This window comes from Gossypium arboreum, chromosome 12, assembly GCF_025698485.1.
Source record: "Gossypium arboreum isolate Shixiya-1 chromosome 12, ASM2569848v2, whole genome shotgun sequence".
Taxonomy (NCBI): Eukaryota; Viridiplantae; Streptophyta; class Magnoliopsida; order Malvales; family Malvaceae; genus Gossypium; species Gossypium arboreum.
Genome location: NC_069081.1, coordinates 69,853,140 through 69,877,372, shown reverse-complemented (window position 1 = coordinate 69,877,372; position 24,233 = coordinate 69,853,140). Strand labels below are relative to the sequence as shown.

The 24,233-nt window shown below is 34.8% G+C and overlaps 2 protein-coding genes across 2 annotated transcripts; one reads left to right on the top strand and one right to left on the bottom strand.

The window, feature by feature from the left end:
- The first annotated feature begins 1,270 nt into the window (after positions 1–1,270).
- Positions 1,271–9,078, top strand: LOC108451405 (transcription elongation factor SPT6 homolog). Its single transcript, XM_053022922.1, has 8 exons — positions 1,271–1,319; positions 3,699–3,772; positions 3,907–3,993; positions 4,429–4,559; positions 7,892–8,009; positions 8,201–8,416; positions 8,520–8,618; positions 8,776–9,078. Exons 1-8 carry the CDS (start codon positions 1,271–1,273, stop codon positions 9,076–9,078), a joined length of 1,077 nt encoding a protein of 358 aa, XP_052878882.1.
- Positions 9,079–10,289: 1,211 nt separating this feature from the next.
- LOC108452732 (protein transport protein Sec61 subunit gamma-1-like) lies at positions 10,290–10,614 on the bottom strand. The gene is made up of 2 exons (XM_017750530.1): positions 10,521–10,614; positions 10,290–10,405 (listed from the first exon to the last, which is right to left on the bottom strand). Exons 1-2 carry the CDS (start codon positions 10,612–10,614, stop codon positions 10,290–10,292), a joined length of 210 nt encoding a protein of 69 aa, XP_017606019.1.
- Positions 10,615–24,233: the final 13,619 nt, after the last annotated feature.

Here is a 24,233-nt window from a genome sequence, read left to right as displayed (position 1 = left end):
ATCTTTGGTGCTTAGACACAAAGAAAATGATCAGAGCGAGAGATGTTACCTTTGATGAATCGCCACATTGAAAAGGTAGCAGATAAAGATATTCAGACGAGCGATACTCCACAGCAGTGGAGTGTACTCTAAAACAGTGGAGTTTGAGCGGATGGGGATTTCCCGGTTAATAAGTCTAATTCTCCACCACAATGGAGGAATTAGAGGTTGAAGAGGTTCGACCCAAGAACCATTAAGTACACGTAACCGATTGCGATTGCAAGGCCAAGGAGAGAAATTCGTAAACCCGCTTCGATTCTCGATATGGTGGCCTACGCCTTCCGTTGTTGATGATGATATTCCTATCACTTATCAAGAAGCAATGCAAAGCTTAGAAAGTGATAAATGGAAAAGCGCCATGGATGAAGAAATGCAATCTCTCCGGAAGAACAATACTTGGGAGTTGGCACAATTACCGAAAGGTAAAAGGGCAATCGGATGCAAGTGGGTATTCGCAAAGAAAGATGGATCTCCTAGCAAGAAAGATGTTCGCTACAAGGCAAGGTTGGTAGCTAAAGGCTACGCTCAGAAGGAGGGAATTGACTACAATGATGTATTTTCCCCTGTTGTGAAGCATTCCTCCATTAGAATTTTGTTGGCCTTGGTAGCACAGTTGAATTTGGAGCTAGCTCAACTTGATGTTAAGACGGCTTTCTTGCATGGTGAGTTAGAAGAAGAGATCTATATGACTCAAATTCAAGGATACAAAGATGCTGGTGGTAGAAATTGGGTTTGTAAGTGAACAAATCGCTATATGGATTGAAGCAATCCCGAGGCGATGGTACAAGCGATTTGATAGCTTTATGAAAAGGCGAATACACAAGAAGCAAATATGACAATTGTGTGTATTTGCAAAAGCTACATGACGGATCTTTCATTTATCTACTCTTGTATGTTGATGATATGTTAATCGCTTCGAAGAGCCAAAAAGAGATAGATAAGCTGAAGGCTCAGTTGAATCAAGAGTTCGAGATGAAAGATCTAAGTGAGGCCAAGAAGATTCTCGGCATGGAGATAAGTAGAGATAGACAGAGAGGCAAGCTTTGATTGAATCAGAAGCAATATCTGAAAAAGGTATTACAATGTTTTGGTGTAAATGAAAACACAAAACATGTAAGTACCCCACTTGCTTCTCATTTGAAACTTAGTGCTCAATTATCTCCGCCAAGAAGAAAGAGAATATATGGCAAAAGTCCCATATGCAAATGCAGTTGGGAGTTTGATGTATGCGATGGTGTGTACGCTGGCCCGACATTTCACAAGTGTTGGAGTTGTGAGCGGTATATGCATGATCCTGAAAAGGACATTGGCAAGTCAGGAAATGGATTCTACGGTATCTTCAAAAACCGTAGATGTTGGTTTAATTTTGAACAGGATGAAGCACTTGGTCGGGTTTGTAGTTGGATATGTTGATTCCGACTTTGTTTGTGATTTAGATAAACGTCGTTCAACTACGGGTATCTGTTTACTCTTGCAAAGCTCCAAGTGAGTTGAAGTCTACCTTACAGGTCTCTGATGAGTGTATCTACTACTGAGGCGTAATATATGGCGATTCTGAAAGTCATTAAGGAGGCTATTTGGCTTAATGGATTGTTGAAAGACTTGGGAGTTGTTCAAAGTCACATTAGTCTATATTGTGACAATCGAGCGCTATTCATTTAGCGAAAAATCAAGTCTATCATTCAAGAACCAAGCATATCGACGTAAGATATCACTTTGTGCGGAAGTCTTTGAAAAGGAAAAATTCTACTTGAAGATTCCGACGGCAGATAATCCCGCAGATATGATGACCAAGGTGGTAACAACAATCAAGTTTAATCATTGTTTGAACTTGATTAACATCCTGAGAATTTGAGCACCTTCAGTGTATGGCGCCGAGAGCGCATTTGGAGGCACTACAAAAGATAGCTTTATCGAATTTGGGGAGTTGAAGGAAGTGTGTGAAGATGTGATTATCCTAATCAAATCTTCAAGGTGGAGATTGTTAACATTATGATTAATGGTAGACAATTTTAATGGCAAACAATCCAAAGTGGTGCAAGTTTAGCACCCTAAAGTTGACTTTGAAAAAGTGGCATGGGATAATTTTTTTTTGGTCCTTGAGATAATGGGCTATTTATTGTTTGGTCCTTGAACCTCAACTATAAATAGGCCTTCTCATTTCTCATTTCAATTCATCCCAACCAATCTTTCTCTCTTAGTTTTCTCTCTTCTCCCATTTGAGAATTCTTAAGGAATTCTATTTGTTTGTAATATTTTGGAGATAGTAAAGTTATCATCTGGTGTTAGTGCCCGAGGACGTAGGTATAATTTACCGAACCTCGTTAAAACTCTTGTGTTCTTTCTTGTCCTATTTTTCTTTCAATATTTGAGGGTATAATAGTAGTATTTATTGTGCTATTAAATTACTATAAAAGGGATATTCTGACTAAGGAAAGACTTGGTATTTAAGAGATCCTTGTGATCCACCTCTCTTCCCTGGGAATTGAACTTTGTGTGATTTTTTAGTACAATAATTTACACGCTTCCGACCCTATTGGAACAACATATACATGTATGTATCAAATTTAACATAGAATTAGCAGAATAGATCAACAAAGATAAATAATTTAATAAAAAGATTGATAAGATTAAAATTGAAAAATAGTATTAATTGTCAAATCTAATCAAGACTCAAGTCGAATGATAGCTTATCAAAAGATAGAATGAAGTTCCTAGTTTCGCAAACATATGGAACAAAACACATCATTTGAACAAACCCATCATTGGTCTAGTTAGGAATGAATAAACCTATTACATTTTTTAATCTTTTAAAATTACAGAGGTGTTGATAATGTATCACTTAAATCGAATGGGTTAGGCTTAAAAAAAACAAATGAATTGTTTGTAAAAGGTTATTGCCTCGAACTTTGACCAATTTTTGCAAATTGACAAATTCCCTTTTTCATAAAAACAATAACATAACGTTTGGCTGGAGGGAATGGAATAGCCATTCCCTCCTTATTCTTAAATGAATAGTTAAGCCATAGTTTGTTTCACCGTTTTCTTCATTCGACGAATGGCTATTCCTCTCCTATTCATCTGATTTGCCGAATCATCATTCGGTGAAGGGGGCTAAGAATAGCCTCTTCAACAAAGGACGTAATAGCAAAATTTCCCCTAGATAATTTTACCCTGTATTTGTTCAACCATCGTTCGTCAATTTCGTCGTTGCTGTAAAAGTGGTGCTTCCGTCGATTTTTTCATTGAGAACTGTCGATTCATCTCCGACTCGTTCCCTGCCTCCGCAAAGCTGCCTCCTTTCCCTTGTGAGAACCTCTATAAGTTCCCCTTTTTTTCTTCCTCTTCTTGATTTTATAATTTCAACTATGTTTGTATTATTGGTTTTGTTTTTCCTCTTTTCTTTTGAATTTTTTTTCAATTATCATTGTTATAAGAATCACCCAGAAGAATATTGAGAAATCTAGTTCACATTAAGTAATTATTTTCCATAATTTTCTTGAATTTTGAAGAAAAATGGAATTTTTTTTAACGTTCCTCTCTTAAAATCTTCCAAAGTGGCATTTGGGTTACATTTTCATTATCCCGAATCTTATTTTTCTTGAAGTTCTTCGTTCATGTATAATGTTGTTTGAATCTGTGTTTATGGGGATGAGCAGAGAATTTGGACCAATTTGAATGTGATGGGTTTATAGTGGATGATGAAGAGGAGGAGGAAGACAAAAACGATCAAGTTTTGAAAAGCAAGAAGATGAAAAAAAAAAGAGGAAAAGGTAAACTTTATATCCCAATGTGTTATGTTGATTGATTTTAATCTTATGACTATCTTTGCCATTTATGAAGTGCTACTGGCTTTTAATTCTCTAGGAGATCAGTGAAGGATCCTGTTCTGATGATGATGATGGTGAATTGGTTCAAGAAAACAGAATTCCAGGCATTTGTCAATTTCCAAAAGTAAACATCGAACTTGATCCATACACTCAATTTTATTCGTTGCTATCATTTGTATTACTAATCATTGTAAGATAGTTCTAGCATTCTTAAGAAAAATTCCTATGTTTGATATTTGATATGAGCTGCCGAGGTTACAATATCCATGATTTTCCCTGATGGCTTTGTTGGATGAAAATTTACTCAAGAAACTGAAATGTTTAAGCAGCTTAAAAGAGCTGGAAAACGTACTAAGGTGGTTGAGCAATCTGGTTCTTCTGATGATTAGAGTAATTTCCTACTCTGATTTGAGTAATCTTTCTCTTGTTCTGCTGAATGATGTTGGAAACAATTTTACTTGTTGTTTGCCTCTGATTGTCACTACTTCCTCAAATGTTTTAACTTGCCTATGCATTGCCTACCAAGAAAGAAAGAATGTATAAAGCGTTATTAATGCAGTTAGATATTGTAGGCCTACTATTTGCTGATATATTCGGAGAAGAGAAAGCTTCATTCTGTGGTCAAAACTATGAGATGAGTGATTTTATTGTGGGTGAGGAAAAATCTTATGGAAAGGGATCATCTCTAAGGTACATATTACTCATCATAAAGTCACTTTTTATGAAGCTTTTGACAAACATTAATATGACAGCCCAAAATTGACCCTAGTCGGGATGTGGTTTCGGGATCACAAAACCGAGGCATAAAAATAATTTAAAATTTATTTTTATGACTATGATATGTGTTAAATTGTGTGTGACATTTTTGATGATTTGATTTAGTGTTATAAATGTGAATTTCACTAGAAAGGGCCTAGTAGTAAACTTTGAAAGTATGATGGGAAGATGTGGGATGACTAGTTGATCATGCATGCAAAAATAAGGGATTTGCATGTCAAATTTCCCCAAAAGAAGCATAGTGGCCGCCAAGGTAGGTGTTGATGGGCAAGGAAACATGTTTCCAACATGTTTGGTTAGTGAGTTATGTATGAAGAAATAAAATAAGAATTAGCATTAAAGAAATGAACAAAAAAAAAGATGAGCATGGATGCCCCCTTGCCGTGAGTTGTAGAGAAAGAAAGAAAAAATTTGTTCATCCATTTTCACTTCTTTGGCCGAAAATACTAAGGAAAAAGGAGGATTTTTGCTCCATTTTTTTGGTTTAGAAGAGATCTAGAAGGAGATTTGGCTATTCTTGCATCAAGATTAAGGTATGTATGAGGTTGTGTCATGAGATTCATGCATGTTTTAGTTGCTAACTTGATGTTCATGCTAGCCATGGTTCAAATCCTTGTTATGCCATAGAAATGGTATTTGGCCAAGGTTGATATTATGTTGAAGCCATTGCATGCTAAATGTGAAGCTTGCTAATGATGCATGTAATGATGGATTGACTACTCTTGAAATTTCTTTTAGTATTCTTGAGTAAGACATTGAATCCTTTGTTTAACCATGACCAAAAAATTAAAAGGAGTATGGTGTGTGATGTATTCGACCATGGTATGCTCATGAGCATGGTTTATGCTTCTTGCATGATAGTTAAAAATTGTGTTTTGCATGGTTATGGACACCTTGAAATTCGGCCTTGCATCTATATGTGTATATATGTTTGCACATGATGTTTCGATTATGAAGTAAATGATAAATATGTTTGTTTAAAGAAGAAAGTGTTGAAGAATGTTTGTGAAATTGCAAGTACATTCGGCCTAGTACACATATGATGTGAAAATCTTGCAATTTATTGTTGATTTTGTGCAAGTATGACTAAGTATAATCGGCCACATGAGGGGAATTATTGTGCATGCATTCGGTTAGAGGCAAGCTTAATGGTGCCTATTCTTGACTTAGGTAATCGGCTACCTTGTTGTGAGCTAAGGTCGAATGTGTGCGTAATTAAAGAAAATTGACTAAAGTGCTTAGTTATGTGATGTTGAGTCAATGATATGTGTATTCGGCCAAGGCTAGGAAGCGAGACTTTAATAAATTGAATTTGTTTGAATTAGCTCAAGAGCTTAGAGGGCCACAAATCCGATAAAGGGAAGGAAAAAGTAGTCGAATAGCCATCGGAATCGTTTGACAACATCCGAGGTAAGTTTTCGAGTATCGGAACTTAGATTTTGATTCGATTGAACAAAGTAATAAGCAATCGAAATTGTGCCCTTGTATGTGGCCATTGAGCCGAAATGATATTCTTGATTAAGTAAATTGTGCATAAAAGTTTGTTATGAAATTGAAACAAAGATGTGTATGAATGTGCGACCAGATATCGGGCTAAGCCCAAGGCAATTGTGCGAAGTTGTGATATCCGGGCTAAGCCCAAGGCAATGGTGCGAAGCTATGATATCCGGGCTAAGCCCAAGGCAATTGTGCGAGTTGTGATATCCGGGTTAAGTCCGAAGGCATTTGTGCGGGTTATCATAACCGGGCTATGTCCCGAAGGCGTTTGAACGAGTAGCTATATCCGGTTAAACTCCGAAGGTATGTGATTTGAAAATTATAAGCTTGCTGTAAAAATTTTCAGTATATGCGCTTGTGAAATTCCCAACAATAAGGTACGTTTTGTGTGTGTGCTTTGCACACTATGAGTAAGTGCGTATGAATATTTGCTCCAATGATAAACGAGCTATCGGCCTTAACTAAGCCGTTATTTGTGTATGAATATAAGAGTTGGGATTGTGAAGTAAGCATGTCATTGAGAAATTGTGCATATGAATTATTGTTTAGCTACTTGAATGCTATGCTTTGGTTGTGTGTAAATTGTGGATCGAAACTTACTAAGCATAAATTGCTTACTCCGTTCCTTTGTTTCTCTGTTTTAGATTTAGCTCGTTAACGATCGGATTCGGGATCATTGAAGTGAAGTCATCCACACTATCAAACCCCCCCTTTTGGTACTCTTTTAGTTGAACTTTGGATATGGCATGTATAGGACTACCCTCGATTGTTTTTAAGTTCTTTGTGATGTATATGTGTACGGCCATGCGAAAATGGTTCGTAAAAGTGGAGGATGGAATTTGACCATTTGTGCTTTGTAATTATATTTGGTTTCATGATGTGATTATGGTTTGGAATGAGAGTGTTGGTCACATGATCAGCCATTGGAATGGCTAAATATGATCATATGTGGACCTATGTATGTCAAAATTTTAGTTGGCCCATGGAAACCACAAGATAGGTAAAGTTTACCTTGAAAATAGATGCTGGTAGCAGCAGTGGTGCGAATTTGAAAAATCGTCAAAATTTGTAGGATTGGTATTAAATAGTGAATAAGTCATGTAAACGAACCTTGACGAGTCTATTTTCATATGAAAGTAACGAAACGATCATATGAACAGTATACCGAGAGATATTAAAGTTCTCGTGAGACAGGGCCAGGACGGTTTCTGGGTCCCCTGTCGCGACTTTGAAAATTTACTATAAATTATCCAGAAAGAATTAGAAGTCATGCCTTATATGTTCAGATTCCATTTTGAGTCTAGTTTCATTAGAAATAAACGAGACCAGTATTAAAGCCCTGTACAGAGAGATATTCAAGTTGTAACGCGCGAAGGTCAGTGTAGTCGACCCCTGTAACATGGGTGACTTTAACTAATAAACTGTACCAATTGGCCCGACCAAAAATTCTAGAAATAAATCCATGGATGGATATATGAGTCTAAATTCAGGGAAAATTTACGGAATCAGTTTCCGAGTTTTGAAACTCGAGATATGATTTTTAAGGCGACAGTGACGCAGTTTTCCAGCCTGTCTGGAAATGCCAAATTGGTCGGTACTTTAAGAGGATTTGTCTCGTTAACCCCTCGTGTCCGACACCGGCGATGGTCTCGGGTTCGGGGTGTTACAATTAAGTACCTTGAATATTGGTTGAGTGTTAAACATTTTACCTTATATTATCTGTTTGTTAATGCTAACTATTTTTGTAGGTGGTTGAAGATGAACAAAAAGAAGATGGAGCAAGTCGTAACCATTTGTTTGTCTACCTTAGATGACAAGGTTCCTATTACTGATGATGCCAATCAGACCCTGAATCATCAGAAGCAAGTTTAAGCTTCAAAAGTGAACCTGGATAATTCTAGTGAGTTTGAGCCCTTTTTTCTAGCCAACAAGTGTACAACTGAGAGGGATGATCTTATTAGGCAGACTGACATCCCAGAAAGGATGCAGGTATATTTTGTTGCATTCAATCCCTTAAGGTACCAGACTTGTATTAATTTCTCTATTTTTTTCCTTAGATGATTGAAGAAATCGTGGGGCCTCCTCCACTTGATATAAGAAGCATAGAAGAGGAGACTATTTGGATACATAATCAACTTGTAATGAATTCACATATATTGTTCTGTAAGAAAAAAACTGAAGAAAGATCTGTAGAGGTATATGTTCTACTGAACAAAATTAAGAAGGAAGATATTATGAGGTTCCTGGAATTGCATTATGTGGAGAAGTTTGATGTAAGTATACTAAAACTTTTGTTCAAAGTTTGAAATTAAAATGCAAACTTACATGCATGTTTTCTCTCTATGCTAGATTCCATTTATTGCCATGTATTGTAAGGAGCAATGTTTGAGTCTGCTGGATGATTTTGAGCAAAATGAGGCTGAGAATGAAGATAATGATGATGTTGGACAAGCAGGGCAATTGAAGTGGCATAAGGTAAGTTTTTTATTAAATTTTTGCTTATGTGCCAAGAGTCGAGAGTGGCTCAGATGCCTTAATCAATGGCCGAGCCATAATAATGGTCTTTATACTATGATGTTATACTGAAAGTGTGACTTCCAAGAACAAGTTATATTTACTGCATTATTTTCAGGTACTTTGGATTATAAAAGAATTAGACATGTGGTTTCTCCTTCAGAAGCGTAAGAGTGTGCTTCAGATGCACCAAAGGAAAATTTACGATGAGGAATGTTCGAAGATTGATAACAGTGAAAAGTATACTTTGAATAAGCAATTATTCGAATCAATATCAAAGTCTCTCAATGAAGCTAAAACGAAGGAAGAGATTGATGACGTGGATGCAAAGTATACTTTGAATAAGTTGTTATCTGGGTTCAACATAATCTGCACCATCTACAATTTATGTTATTTGGATTCATTCGATTGTAGGTGTTGAGTAGGGTATGTATGATGTATCTAGTGTAGGTCTATTCATTATTTTTGAGATTTTTATATACAAAATTCTTAAAAGATCCATGTTTAAATGTTAATAATACTATATGTTATTTGCTCAAAAAAATGAATTTGACAAAATGAAAGAAAAATAAAATTGGTAGCTCCGTAGTAGAACCACTAGTCTATCTCCCTGGCATGTAATAATTTTGAGAAAGAAAATATTGGTATAGTTATTGTTTTATTTTTGTATTCACATGTACGCATCGATCCAAAGTTTTTAATATTATTCCATACTAAGATTTTTTAATAATCTTTTAATTTTTCTATTTTTAATGAATTTCGGATAATTTTGTTGAAATATAATTTTGTAAGTTTTATAATTGATTGGATTTAATATATTCCTCATATAGACATTATGCGAAGGTATTCCTTCGATTAAATTCAATTTATATTGTGATAATAAGGTCATGAAGACTTGACTCACCCAAAATGGTAAATTTATTATAAAACCTTTTAAATTTTATCAAATCATAAATTAATATAATGATAAAATTATAATTTGATCTCTTATAAATTAATTATTCATTTTAACCCTTAAAATAATTTTTAACTTCTCTCCGCTTTTAGCACATTAAATTGTAATGCGCTTTAAAAATAATAAAGTAGATTATATCTTATTTTAATAATATTATATATTATGATTTTTTAATTCATATAATAATTATATTAAGAATATTATTAAATTGTATATTATTTTATTAAATTATATTTAATAATAATTATGTTAAAATATGATTAAATTATTTATTATTTTTATTAAATTATTTTAATAATAATCTTATTAAAATTTAATAATAATAACAATAATCATCTACCTAACAAAAAAATTCTGCTAAGGGTATTCTGGTCATTTTAGTTTTTTTTTCTTATTTTATTACAATATCATTCCATTCAACCAAACATAAGAATACTATTACAGTTCTATTCCATTCCATTCAACCAAACAATTGAATTACTGATTATAACTCTATTCCATTACAGCTCTGTTTCATCACAGCTCTATTCAATTACAGCCCTATTCCATTACAGTGAACCAAACGTACTGTAAAATCCTATAATTCAGAATCATCCAAAAGATTAGAAAATAAAGTCAATTTTTAAATTAAAACTTGCATGCATAATACACATGAAAAATCAGATAAAGTAAATTACCTAAGTAGAGCTGACGATGATGTTCTTAATAGAAATAAAGATGAGTTTGACGAATAATTCGATGAATCCCATCACTGCGAAGTTGATCGCTATACAAAGTGCGACCTTCGTGAACTCTACATAGGAAAAACTAAATATTCAAAAAAAAAAAAAAACCCCAAAATTCCAACAAATCCAAATTTAAAAGAAAAAGAGGAAAACCAAAATGGGAATAAGAAATGGAGGGAATACCTTTACAATCGGGCTTGTGGCAACGCTTGAAGAGACAGACAGTGCCTATAGCGAAGTCTCTCAAAGGATATATGACGTTATCAAGGGCATCCATTTTTTTTTTTGTCAAAGATCAATATCCAATTGCAAAATAAGATAAAAGAAAATTGTCATTAACTCATTGTACCATAGCTAGAATTAACTCATTATTCAATTTCGAAAGGAACTTGATCATAATAAGCAGGTATATCATGAAGTCAATGAAAAAAGCACTATGGCAAAGAGATAAAAGCCAAATCATTTACTAATTATACTATAGCTAGCTTCTTAAGAACCAGAACAAAGTTTTCTTAGTCTATAAGTTTCTAGGTGAATATGCATGAAGAGGCAACCAGACCAATGATAATGCCTACTTATTTATTTCCATTAATCTTTTTTATTTGTGGAGAAATGAAATTGGAAGTGCTTTTATCACAATGTTCCCGTAGAATGTTGATACATGCTTTGCTCACCAATGCAAAGTTACATTATGCAAAAATATTTTTTTTGAATTTTTTTGAGTTCTTTAAGCATATAATACTACTAGAAACAAACTTTACAAGTAAAATGAGAAGATCTTAAAATGAGCATTAGTGTGCCATTTTTCAACTCCCATAATCTATCTTTGGAGACTTATCATTTGCATGTTCAACAAATATCAGCCTTTCGTGGATAATCTTGTCCAAAAGAACCAAAGAACAATAGCATGTAAGAAAAAGGTGCATTCAAAGATTCATTTCACGACATATTTCGATAACAAGAAAAATGCTCAGAAATCTGAATTTTAAACGACAGTAACATAGTTGGTGAGCATTGATGAGACTGATTCAACCATAAACAGAGCTTTCTACACTGAATCATGTTTTATTGAACCACAAATACAATTAATTCAAACTCCAAATTGAAGAATTATCATATAGTGTAAGATGCAAAAGAAGGTAATTTTTGAAGATTACAACAATAATTGATCATACCAATTCAATAATTTGTTTTTGAAATTTTTTATTGAACCTCAAACTATCGTTGCTTATACCAAAACAAATCATCTTTGCTTATGTAAGCATGAAGCATAAAGAAAAGCCTGAAAAATGATATATCAAAATACCTTAAAAGCAAAAGAACTCTAATGTCAAACTCCAAGTGGCAGTAAAAGAGAATCAAATTCAAAACCCTAAAAATGTTTTAGTGATTAAACTCATGAAAATTTAAATATTACTTGCAGTTTGGTTCCCATAGTCGGCACTATCTAAATACATGCTAAGATTGTTGAGAAAATTGTCAAATTGAGAATTATTCAAGAAAACTATAATCTTTTAATTTGTGCTTTGCTTGTTGTCAATGGCAGAAATGAAACCTATAGATACACATTCCAAAATCAAACCTATTCAAATTCAAAGAGGGTTTGAAACACATTATATATGATAGACATTAAGAAAACTAAGTTTGTTCATCCATCATGATTGGTACACATAAAAATTTGATTTATGTGAGAGCCATAAATATTAAACCATAAATTGAACTAAATCAAAGGGTTGCATTGCTCCATGAATTTAAAGTAGAAAATATTAATGGAATTAATATTCATTTGTTTATATACATGTTGTATAAATAGATTGTGCTAATAGATGAAAAACGATGACAGATTTAGTATGTAATGCTAACTACAACTTTGAAATCATCTTTCTAATTCTCATTGCATGTATTTTTGGAAATTGAAGAAACTACTTGTTGATAAATGAGCCCGCAAATTATAAACAAAGCATATTTATATGAACCCAATAATTTAAGTAATAAATTTGGTTAATGGGACCAAATCCAGTGCATTTTAGATGGAAATTAATTAGGAAGAGAAAAAATGTAACACCCTTTACCCAACCTTGTAATGTCCTTAACCCGAATTTGTCTTCGGAATAGGGTTACGGAGTATTACCGTAAAAACATAACTTTAAAATATACATCTCATACATCAACATAAACATAGCATAAATCATTCATTTACATGCATATCATCCCTTAATCGAGCCTTCAAGACCTTAAAAACACTTTAGAAACAACTCAGGACTAAATTGGAAACATTTGGAACGTTTAAGAAAAAGTTGGAAAAATTGTACTGCAGGGGTCACATGGTCGTGAATCCTTAGCATACATTTTAGCATTTTCAGTTTAGCAAATTGTATTTTATATCTCACTGAATCCTAGCCTATTTTATCCTTAATTTTGCTATCTTTTTGCATTAATGTTGCTATATGAGTTAATTCCAGATTGCATCCAAAATTGTCGCCGCAACTGACAGATGTCCACATGTCACTGCATGGGGTTAATTCTAGATTGTGTTCAGAATTGTCGTCACACTTGATAGTTGTCTAGATAAGAACCAGAATTACGTGAGCTATCCAGAACCAACTTGTACGAACAATGATAGAATAATTTTAAGGAAAGGACACATGTACTGTAGGGGAGGACATAAAAGGTGGACATGAGAAGAAAAATGGGGCCTTGTTGAGTTGTTTTTCTCCATCATCATCTTCATCATCCAACCTTAAAGCTCATGGCCATGGTAGCTTAAACCTCTCATGGGTGAGCCAACGTGAAAACCAGATGCAGACTAGCTTCTGACGAAGAGACCTAAGTGCACGACAAAAAGGAATAGAAAGATTCAATCGAGTTGTCTCGAGATAGTATTCTCTATTCGAGTCTTTCTTATTTCTTTCTAAATGTTGGTGATTAGTCTCTGATTTTTGGTTGTATGGAAGTACCGATGAATTCTTGGTGAAATTTTATCTTATTTAATCTTGTTTTTATTGTTTAATCTTGGGGTTTGGATGTTTTTTTACACGTAAGTGTTATTGCAATCATTGACACTGGAAGGTGCAGTTACAAATTGAGCCAACAAGTATTACAAAAGAAGTTGAGTGAGGATTAGAGGAATTTAGTCCATTTGTTCTTAATACTGCCATTCTGCCATCATTGAAAGGTGAGGTTAATATACATAGTTAAGTCTGAGATTAAATGAAGGAGTAATGCTAAGTAAGATATGCATTGAATTTTATTGCATCGACAATCACCTATACTTTTATACCTAGTGAGCACTTAGTATTCTGCTGAAGATTCATGTTGGGGATCCCAATTTATCATCATCATATTTTATTTTGTTGTTTTCAAAGTTATTGCATCGACAACTATCCTCACAATTCATCTCATTTATATCCAGTTATTGTACCGACATTAATAGACAAAAGACACCATCCTTGTACGATCGATATTCGATAGACTCACATCTATCTACTATACTTGCATCGACAGTGTACACTTGCACATTATTGATGTGACGTTAAACAGCCGATCAGTTGCCTATTGTTATATCAACTATATCAGCCCAAAAATATGTGAGAAAAGGTTGCAATGTTTACCTGGCTTATCTGTTGGATACTAAAGTGTCTGAATCAAAGCTTGAATCAGTGCCAGTGGTTTGCGAGTATCCTGATGTGTTTCCATAAGAGTTACCTAGATTACTGCCAATTAGAGAGGTTGAGTTTGCTATTGAACTAATATTCGGGACATCACCGATATCAATAAAACCTTATAAAATGGCTCCTACCGAGTTAAAAGAGTTAAAAGCATAGCTACAAGAGTTGATAGATAGGGGTTTTGCTCGGTCTAGTTTTTCTCCTTGGGGTGCACTGGTTTTGTTCGTTAAGAAAAAAGATGGATCGATGAGATTGTGTATTGACTATCGTTAGCTCAACAAGGTTTAGGGTTTAGGGTTTAAGGGTTGCAATCAAAAATAAATATCCACTGTCTTGGATTGACTATTTGTTCGATCAGTTGAAAGGTGCCACAGTATTTGTAACACCCCTTAGCCATATTCAACACCAGAACAGGGTACGAGACATTACCAGACTTACCACCCAAACAATCATACAATTTTGAGCCATAAATTTGCGTCCAAAATAAAACCACTCACATTCAATCATAAAGTCCCTAGCACAAGCCTAAGAGGCCCAAAACATGCTTGGGAAGTAGTCTGGGACCAAACCGAGAACTTTAGAAATCTTTACAAAGCTTAGAAAATTTTTCCAATAAACAGGGGTTACACGCCCGTATGGATAAGAGACACACCCGTGTCCCTACTGTGTAACTCTCTATTTTGCAATACATGAACAAATTGATGTCACATGTCCGTGTGCTAGGCCATGTGGATAATTAAATTTTCACAAAATAGGTACAGACTTCACACGCCAAGGATATACGCTCATTCCTGAGGTCGTGTCATCCACACGGCTGAGACACACGCCTGTGTCTCTGCCTGTGTGCTCAATCCTGAGCATTCTGTTTCTAAAAAATTTAGGTGTAGGGGACACACAGCCAGAACACATGCCTATAGGGTAGACTGTAAGATCATTTTATTCGAGATTGCCCGGAAATGATTGAAAAAGATAATGTTCAGAATGTAAGATCGAGTAACATTACTGCTAGAAGGAGGCCAGTGAGAAATATGGGAAATAAAACTAGTAGCAGAGGAGTATCCAAAGACTCAACTGTGAGATCGGAAGCTAGAGCACCTGCGAGAGCTTATGCTATTCGTGCTCGCGAGGATGCGTCCTCCCTGATGTGATAACTGGTAGATTTTCTCTCTATGATACTAATGTAGTTGCATTAATTGATCCTGGATTGACTCATTCCTATATTTTCATGAATTTCGTATCTAGTAAGAATTTGCATGTTGAGTCTACTAAGTTTATGATTAAGGTGTCGAACCCTTTAGGAAAATATGTTTTAGTTGATAAAGTTTGCAATAGTTGTTCTTTAATGATTTGGGGTCACTGTTTTCCTGTTGACTTAATGCTTTTGCCATTTGATGAGTTTGATGTGATACTTGGGATGGATTGGTTGACTCTGCATGATGTCGTAGTAAATTGTAGACAAAAGATTATTAAATTGAAATGTCAAAACAATAAAACTCTTCGGTTGAGTAGGATGAGTCTAGTGAATTGCCTATTGTGATTTTGTCGATGTCGGCTCAGAGGTATGTAAGAAAGGGTTGTGAACCATTCCTCACGTATATACTAAATCCTAAGGAGTTTGAACTGAAGATCGAATCTGTGTCTGTAGTTTGTAAATATCCGAACGTGTTCCCAAAAGAGTTGTTGGGGTTACCACCGATCAGAGAGGTGGAGTTTTCTATTGATTTAGTACTGGGGACTGCACCAATATCGATAGATCCGTATAGAATGGCTCCAACTGAGTTGAATGAATTGAAGTCTCAGTTACAAGAGTTGACAGACAAGGGTTTTGCAAGATCGAGTCTTTCTCCTTGGGCTGCACTGGTGTTATTCGTCAAGAAGAAAGATGGATCCATGAGACTTTGTATTGATTATCGTTAACTCAACAAGGTTACGATAAAGAACAAATATTCGTTATTGAGGATTGATGATTTGTTTGACTAGTTGAAAGTGGCAATAGTGTTCTCAAAGATAGATTTGAGGTCTGACTATTATGAGTTGAGAGTTAAAGATTCAGATGTACCAAAAACCATGTTCAGAACGAGGTATGGGCATTATGAATTTCCTGTTATGCCTTTTGGATTAACTAACGCTCTTGCTATTTTTATGGATTTGATGAATCAGATCTTCTGACCATATTTCGATAAGTTTGTGATTGTGTTTATTGATGACATTTTGATTTATTATCGAGATGAGGCAAAGCATGCTGAACATTTAAAGGTTGTATTACAGCCTTTGCGAGATAAGAAATTGTTTGCTAAATTCAACAAAAGTGAGTTTTGGCTCCGAGAAGTCAGATTTTTGGCTCATATTGTATCAGCAGAAGGCGTAAGAGTTTATCTGAGTAAGTTTTTAGCAATTGTGGATTGGAAATTACTGAGAAATGTATCCGAGGTTAGAAGCTTTTTGGGCTTGGCTAGGTATTATCGACGTTTTGTTAAGCGATTCTGGATGATTGCTACACCTGTGACAAAATTGTTACAGAAAAATGTTAAGTTCGAGTGGTCAGAGAAATGCCAAAAGAGTTTTGAACAGTTGAAAGCATTGCTAACTGAAGCACCTGTATTAGTGCAACCTGAGTCAGGAAAAGAGTTTGTAATTTTCAGCAAAGCTTCATTGAACGGTCTTGGATCTGTGTTGATGCAAAAGGGCAAAGTGATAACTTATGCCTCGAGACAGTTGAAATCGCATGAGAAGAACTTTCTGACGCACGACTTGGAAATGACTGCTATTGTAATTGCTTTAAAGATTTGGCGACATCATTTATTCGGTACGAAGTGCCATATCTACACCAATCACAAGAGTTTAAAGTACTTGATGACTCAAAAGGATTTGAATTTGATCCAATGAAGATGGCTCTAGTTGTTAAAAGACTATAAGTTAGTAATTGATTATCATCCGAGAAAGGAAAATGTGGTTGCCGATGCTTTGAGGAGGAAATCTTTGTTTGCTTTGAGAGAAATGAATACGCGACTAACTTTATCTAACGATGGTTCGATTCTAGCTGAGTTGAAAGCTAGGCCGATATTTCTTCAGCAGATTTACGAAGCTCAGAAAAGTGACAAAGAAATTCAAGCTAAAAGAGTTCAATACGAATCGACTAGTGATTCAGATTTTCGAATTGGGGTCGATAATTGTTTGATGTTCTAAGGTAGGATTTGTGTACCAAGAGATACCGAGCTTATTCAGAAAATTCTTCACGAGGCACATAGTGGTTGTCCGTCTATTCATTCAGGAAGTACAAAGATGTATAATGATTTGAAGAAATTGTATTGGTGGTCAAGAATGAAATGAGATATTTCTGAATTTGTAGCGAGATGTTTGATTTGGCAACAAGTAAATGGTAAACATCAAGTACCTTCTGGTTTACTTCAGCCTATGATGATTCCCAAGTGGAAATGGGATAGCATTATGATGGATTTCATAACTAGATTACCTCTGACTCCGAAGAACAAAGATGTTGTTTGGGTCGTTGTTGATAGATTGATGAAATCAGCTTATTTTATTCCGGTACATACCGACTATTCACTTGATAAGCTAGCTGAGTTGTACATAGCTAAAATTGTTAGATTTCACGGAGTGCCTATTTCTATTATTTCGGATAGAGATCCAAGGTTTACGCCACAATTTTGAAAGAAGTTGCAATAAGCTTTGGGTACAAAGTTGAACTTTAGTACCTCATTCCATCCGTAGATCGACGGTCAATCTGAAAAGATGATTCAGGTACTCGAAGATATGCTTCGCTTTTATTTTTTAGAGTTTGAAGGTAGTTGGGAAAAATATCTTCTTTTAGTCGAATTTGCTTATAACAATAGTTTTCAATCGAGTATAAAGACGGCACCTTATGAGGCATTGTATGGTCGTAAGTGTTGAACTCCGTTGTACTTGATAGAGCTCAGTGAGAGACAGATTCATTGGGTTGATTTGGTTAGAGAAACCGAAGAAAAATTGAAAGTAATTCGTGATTGTTTGAAAACAACTTCGGATTGATAAAAATCATACGCGGATTTGAAACGAAAGGATTGAATTTCAAGTCGGTGATAGGGTATTTCTAAAAGTGTCTCCGTGGAAGAAAATTCTTAGATTCAGTCGCAAGGGTAAATTGAGTCCACGTTTTATTGGTTTGTATGAGGTTATTGAAAGAATAAGGCCAGTGGCGTATCAGCTAGCTTTGCCGTCGGAATTGAAAAGAATCCACAACGTGTTTCATGTGTCTATGTTGAGAAGATATCGATCAAATCCATCACATGTGGTTTCACCAACAGAGGTTGAGATTCAACTCGATATGACTTATGGTGAAGAACTGATCAAGATTTTAGCTCGAGAAGTTAAACAGTTGAGAAATAAAAAATATAGCCCTAGTGAAAGTTTTGTGGCAAAGACATGGGGTCGAAGAGGCTACGTAGGAAACCGAGGAAGCTATGAGAAAATAGTACCCAAACCTCTTTTCTGATAAGATTTTCGAGGATGAAAATCCCTAAAAGGGGTGAGTTGTAACATCCCATTTTAGGGTTAAATCGAAGCAATGGTTTTGGGACCACGAATCTAAAGTAGAAATATTTATTTTATTATTTCTTTAAGGTCTACAGTATGATTAAATGAATGTGTGAAAACTTCATTGAGAAACTTTATCAATAGAGTGTCCAATTTGACTAATAGGACTAAATTGCAATGGTGCAAAATATGTGTTCTAGAATCTAGAGGTGTCTAATTGCTATGAAATTTTAAATTAGAGGTCCTTAAATTGTAATTAGACCATTATACTTTAATTTGGACAAAAATGGACATGGTTAGATAAAATTTCAAAGTTTTAAGTGAAGGGCATTTTTGTCATTTGATAAATAAAAACAAAAATAACTAATAAAAAAAGATGTCATCTTCCCTAATTTAGTCCCCTATGGCCAAAAATCACTAAGAGAGACATAGCTAGGGTTTGGCCAACTTCCAATCTCAATTATAAGTCTGTCTTTGTCCCATTTTTAATTATTTTTACGTTTTTGTGAATGTTGTAACTTGATTTAGCTATTCTAAGGACTAATTTGAAAGAAAATAAAAGTCTAAAATTTTACCCATGTTGAATAATTGTGTATTTTGATGTTTAATGGTAGAAAATGTATGTTTGGTGTTAGATAAACAACATTTACAAAGTCATTTTTGATGAAAATGTCAAATAAGGACCTATTTGTAAAAGTTGTAAAATGTGTGTAAAAATGTGAATAAATGAAAAATGTGGGCTGATATGAGTACTAAAATATTTGGCTAGGCTTGGGTAATAAAGAAATTGAATGAAAATCATTTTACGAGCTTAGGGACTAAAATGTAAAAAGTTGAATAGTTAGGGGTAAAAATGTAATTTTTGCCATAAGGTGTTTTGGGATTAAATTGAATAATGTGATGATTGAATGAGTTAAATGTGGTATTATAGACTAAGAAACACGAGGTTCTAACCTAGACTGGGGAAAGAACAAAGTTGTGGACTAAATCGAACTATTAGCCATTTTGTACTGAGGTAAGTTTGTATGTTAGAAATAAGTTTTAGAATAATTGTATTTAAATGCTTTAATATTGCATGAATGTATATTTGATTATGTGAATGACTATAACTCAACAACGAGTTCGACGATGAATCAACAAGCAAGAAATCCCATTTGAACCCTATGAATAGGGTAGGATACAAGTGACATGTCACTAGGGTTGTTATGTGTTATGTGTTTATATGATCCGGGTGCTAGTCTTGTACGTCCTACTGGTGGCTAAGCATACCGGCATATGTTGCGGATACTTGACAGCTTGTGTGAGCAACACTACGTAGCTACATCTTGACTTATAGCTTGTGTGAGCAGGCCCGTTGATAGCTCAAGAGCAAGCAACTATGTGATATGAGATTTGGGTAGCTTTGGCTACATATGTGGCACTTAGTGTGCACATTTCTTGAGTATCTGACATTTTATGTGTAAGTTCATAGGTATGTCAAAGATGAGAATATGTGTAAGTTCATTTTGAGACGGTTTAGGTATGTACGTAAAGCTCATGTTTATTAAATGCTTAAAATGATGAAAATGAGGTAAGTTTGGTGATGGAATGAATTATGATCATGAGACTATGGTAAATTTACATTTAATTATGTTATAATATTTAAATTTATATGCATGGTAAGGTTGCTTATTTCTTGCATACGAGCTTACTAAGCTATACAGCTTACTCCATTTATTTTCCATGTTTTTATATTGTCGACAAGCTAGCTCGGATCAGAGATCACCTATAATTCAAATCACACTATCAAACTTTCATTTTGGGTATTGATGATCTTAGTATTTTGAAAGTATGGCATGTATAGGGACTTGGTCTTTTTGGTTATATGTATTATTGTGATTTTAGCCAATGTATTGGCTTGTAATTTGTCAAAGACTTGATTTGATATTTGTCCATGTACATTGGCTTATCTTGGTTAACATGGTTGTAAGTATATTTATATGCTTGTATGTGCTAATATTTTTAGTGATTGTGGTTTAATGCCTTGTTGTGAACTAGATGGGTTGGTTTATTTATATGCTATATCATCTTGATGAGTGAATACAAGTTAGCATTAGTCTTAGTGTTGTTTTGGAAATGTGAAAGTGGTATGTTTGATTTAGCCTGTTAAATGTCATATGCATATAGATGATGGTATTATATTGATATGCATTAGGTATGATTGTGGATGTTTGGTTGCCTAAGTGTGCCATGGATTTGTGCTATTGAATTGCTATAAGTGTTTGTGCTAATAAGGGTGGCAAATGGCTTGGTAAATAGCCTTTATTTTGTCCACACAAGTAGACACACGGGTGTGTGTCTAAGCCGTGTGTGATAGTATTCTCGAAGATTGATCTTCATTTTGGCTACTATCAGCTACGAGGTAAAGATTCATATGTGCCGAAAACTACATTCATTTGGTTTAACTAATGCATCTGCACTATTTATGGATTTGATGAACATAATTTTTAGACTGTATTTAGAGAGGTTTATTGTGGTATTTATTGACGACATTCTGATATATTCACAAGACGAGTCCGAGCATTCTAAACATTTGAGGATTGTGTTGCAAACTCTGTAGGATAAACAATTGTTTGCTAAATTTAGCAAATGTGAGTTTTTGCTCTGAGAAGTTAGTTTTCTAGGACATATAGTATCAGCTGAAGGCATTAGAATTGATCCGAGTAAAATTTCTACAGTTGTTGACTCAAAACCATCAAGAAACATATCTGAAGTTAGAAGATTTCTAGGATTATTTGGTTATTACCGAAGATTCGTCAAAGGGTTCTCGATGATAGCTACACCAATGATACAACTTTTACAAAATGATGTGAAATTTGAATGGTCTGAGAAATGTCAGCAAAGTTTTAATCAGTTGAAAGCACTGTTGACCGAGCACCAGTTCTGGTTTAGCCTGAACCGGATAAAGAATTTGTGATTTTCAGTGATGCATCTTTAAATGGTTTAGGCTGTGTTTTGATGCAAGAAGGCAAAGTAATAACTTATGCTTCTAGACAGTTAAAGCTGCATAACAAGAATTACCCAAAAAATGACCTAGGGTTGGCAACTATTGTGTTTGTGTTGAAAATTTTGCAACACCATTTTTTAGGTGAAAGATGTCATATATTTACCGATCACAAAAATTTGAAGTATCTAATGTCCCAGAAAGATTTGAATCTGAGACAGCGCAGATGACTCGAGCTATTAAAAGACTATAAGGTGATCATTGATTACCATTCGGGAAAAGAAAATTTAGTTGTTGATGCTTTGAGTAGAAAATCTTTATTTGTTCTACGAGTGATGAATACGTGACTGACATTATCTGATGATGGTTCGATCTTAGTCGAGTTGAAAGCTAAACCGATGTTTTTATAGCAGATCTATGAAGCTCAAAAATGTGACAATGAGTTGGTAGCTAAACGAGCACAGTGTGAATTTACTTCTGATTCAGAATTTCAGATAGGACTCGATGATTGTTTATTGTTCAGAGGTAGACTTTGTGTACCAAAGAACCAAGAGCTTATTTTGAGAATCTTGCACGAAGCTCATAGTGGTAGCTTATCTATTCATCCTAGAAGTAATAAGATGTACAGTGACTTGAAACAGATGTACTAGTGGCCGTGAATGAAATGCGAGATTTCAGACTTTTTGTTGAGATGCTTAGTATGTTGGCAAGTTCAAGCTGGACATTAGGTACCTTCTGGATTATTACAACCAGTGATGATATCGAAATGGAAATAAGATCGAGTTACTATGGACTTTGTATCAGGTTTACCCCTAACTCTGAGAAAGAAAGATGCCATTTGGGTTGTTGTTGATTGTTTGACAAAATCAACACATTTTATTTCGGTACGTACAGATTTCTCCCTTGAAAGATTAGTTGAGTTATATGTTTCTGAGATTGTCAGATTACACGGGGAGCCAGTTTCTATTATCTCGAATAGATATCTACAGTTTACATCACGATTTTGGATAAAGTTACAAGAAAATCTAGGTATGAGGTTGCATTTTATCACTGCATTTCATCGTCAGATCGATGGTCAGTCCAAGCGAGTAATTCAGATTCTCGAGGATATGTTTCGTTTTTGTATATTAGAGTTCGAAGGTAAGTGGGAGAGATAATTACCACTGGCTAAATTCACTTATAACAATAATTTTCAATCAAGCATAAAGATGGCACCGTGTGAGGCTTTATATGGTCACAAATACCGAACTCCGTTATACTCGACTGATCTCAATGAGAAAAAGATACACGGGGTTGATTTGATTCGTGGGACTGAAGAAAAAGTAAAAGTGATCCGTGATATTTTGAAAGCAACTTCAGACCATCAGAAATCATATGCAGATCTTAAACATAAAGACATAGAATTTCAAGTCAGCGATAGAGTATTCTTGAAAGTATCACGCTGGAAGAAGGTTCTTCGGTTCGGCCGCAAAGGAAAACTGAGTCCGCGATTTACTGGGCCGTATGAGATTACTAAAAGAATCAGACATGTTGCGTATTGTTTAGCTTTATCGACAGAACTAGAAAAGATTCATAATGTCTTTCATGTGTCTATGTTATGACGTTATCGATTTGACCCTTCACATGTTATCTCACTAACGGATGTAGAGATTTAGCCTGATATGTCGTACAGTGAGGAACCGATCAGAATTATGGTATGAGAGATGAAAGAATTGAGAAACAAAAACATAGCTTTAGTAAAATTTCTTTGGTAACGACACAGAATAGAAAAAGCCACTTGGGAACCCAAGGAAACTAGGAGAAAGCAATATCCGAACCTCTTTTTTGGTAAGATTTTCGGGGACGAAAATTCGTTTAGTGGGGAGAGTTGTAGCAGCCCGTTTTCAGTGAAATCAGAACAATGGTTTCGGGACCACAAATCCAAAGTCAAAAAGTTTATATTATTATTATTTTATTTCCTACAGCATGATAGTAGTACCATATAAAAATTTCGTTAAGAAATTTTACCGTTTACATGCTCAATTTGATAAAAAAAAAAAAAGAGACTAAATCGCGTAAAGTGCAAAAGTTGAGTTCTAGTAGCTAAAATTATTAAATACCTATATATCCTTAAAGTAAGAGTCCTTAAATGGTAATTTTTACAAAATATGATTTGGGTTAAATTGAATGGAAAATATATTGAACTGAGTTAAATTTATCAGTATAGGTCAAGACAGACCTCGTACGTAGTTAGATCGAGGCAAAGGAAAAATCTCAGATTAATCACCTCCGTATCTACGTATACTCATCGAGGTAAGTTTGTGAAATTAAATTGTGTTTATATGTTTTTAATTGAAATATATAGATATGTTTTGATTTGTCATATATAATTATCGAGTGCATATCCAATGACGTACGACTATTACCGAGCTCCGTTTGAACCTTAGGAATTCGTAGGATACAAATGACATGTCATTAGGGTTTACATGATTTGGGTGCTGGTCCTAAACGTCCTATCAATGGCTGAGGTCCAGCATGTGTTGTGGATACTCCACAACTCGTGTGAGCAGTATCATGTAGCTACATTCTGACCCACAACTCATGAAAGCATACTGATTACAGCTCGTGAGAGCATACCGGGTATAGCCCATGAGAGCATACCGATTTACAGCTCGTGTGAGCATACATATATAGGATTTGACGAAGTATAGTTATATGATTTAGCACACTATGTGT

Bases quoted from the DNA above. Each gene is read 5' to 3' on its own strand.
- LOC108452732 (XM_017750530.1), bottom strand. From the start codon at position 10,614: ATGGATGCCCTTGATAACGTCATATATCCTTTGAGAGACTTCGCTATA. The intron at 10,406-10,520 runs GTATTCCCTCCA...TTTCCTATGTAG, and splicing joins CCACAAGCCCGATTGTAAAG to AGTTCACGAAGGTCGCACTT.
- LOC108451405 (XM_053022922.1), top strand. From the start codon at position 1,271: ATGGTGTGTACGCTGGCCCGACATTTCACAAGTGTTGGAGTTGTGAGC. The intron at 3,994-4,428 runs GTAAACATCGAA...TTATTAATGCAG, and splicing joins GCATTTGTCAATTTCCAAAA to TTAGATATTGTAGGCCTACT. The intron at 8,010-8,200 runs GTTTAAGCTTCA...TTTTTTCCTTAG, and splicing joins CCCTGAATCATCAGAAGCAA to ATGATTGAAGAAATCGTGGG.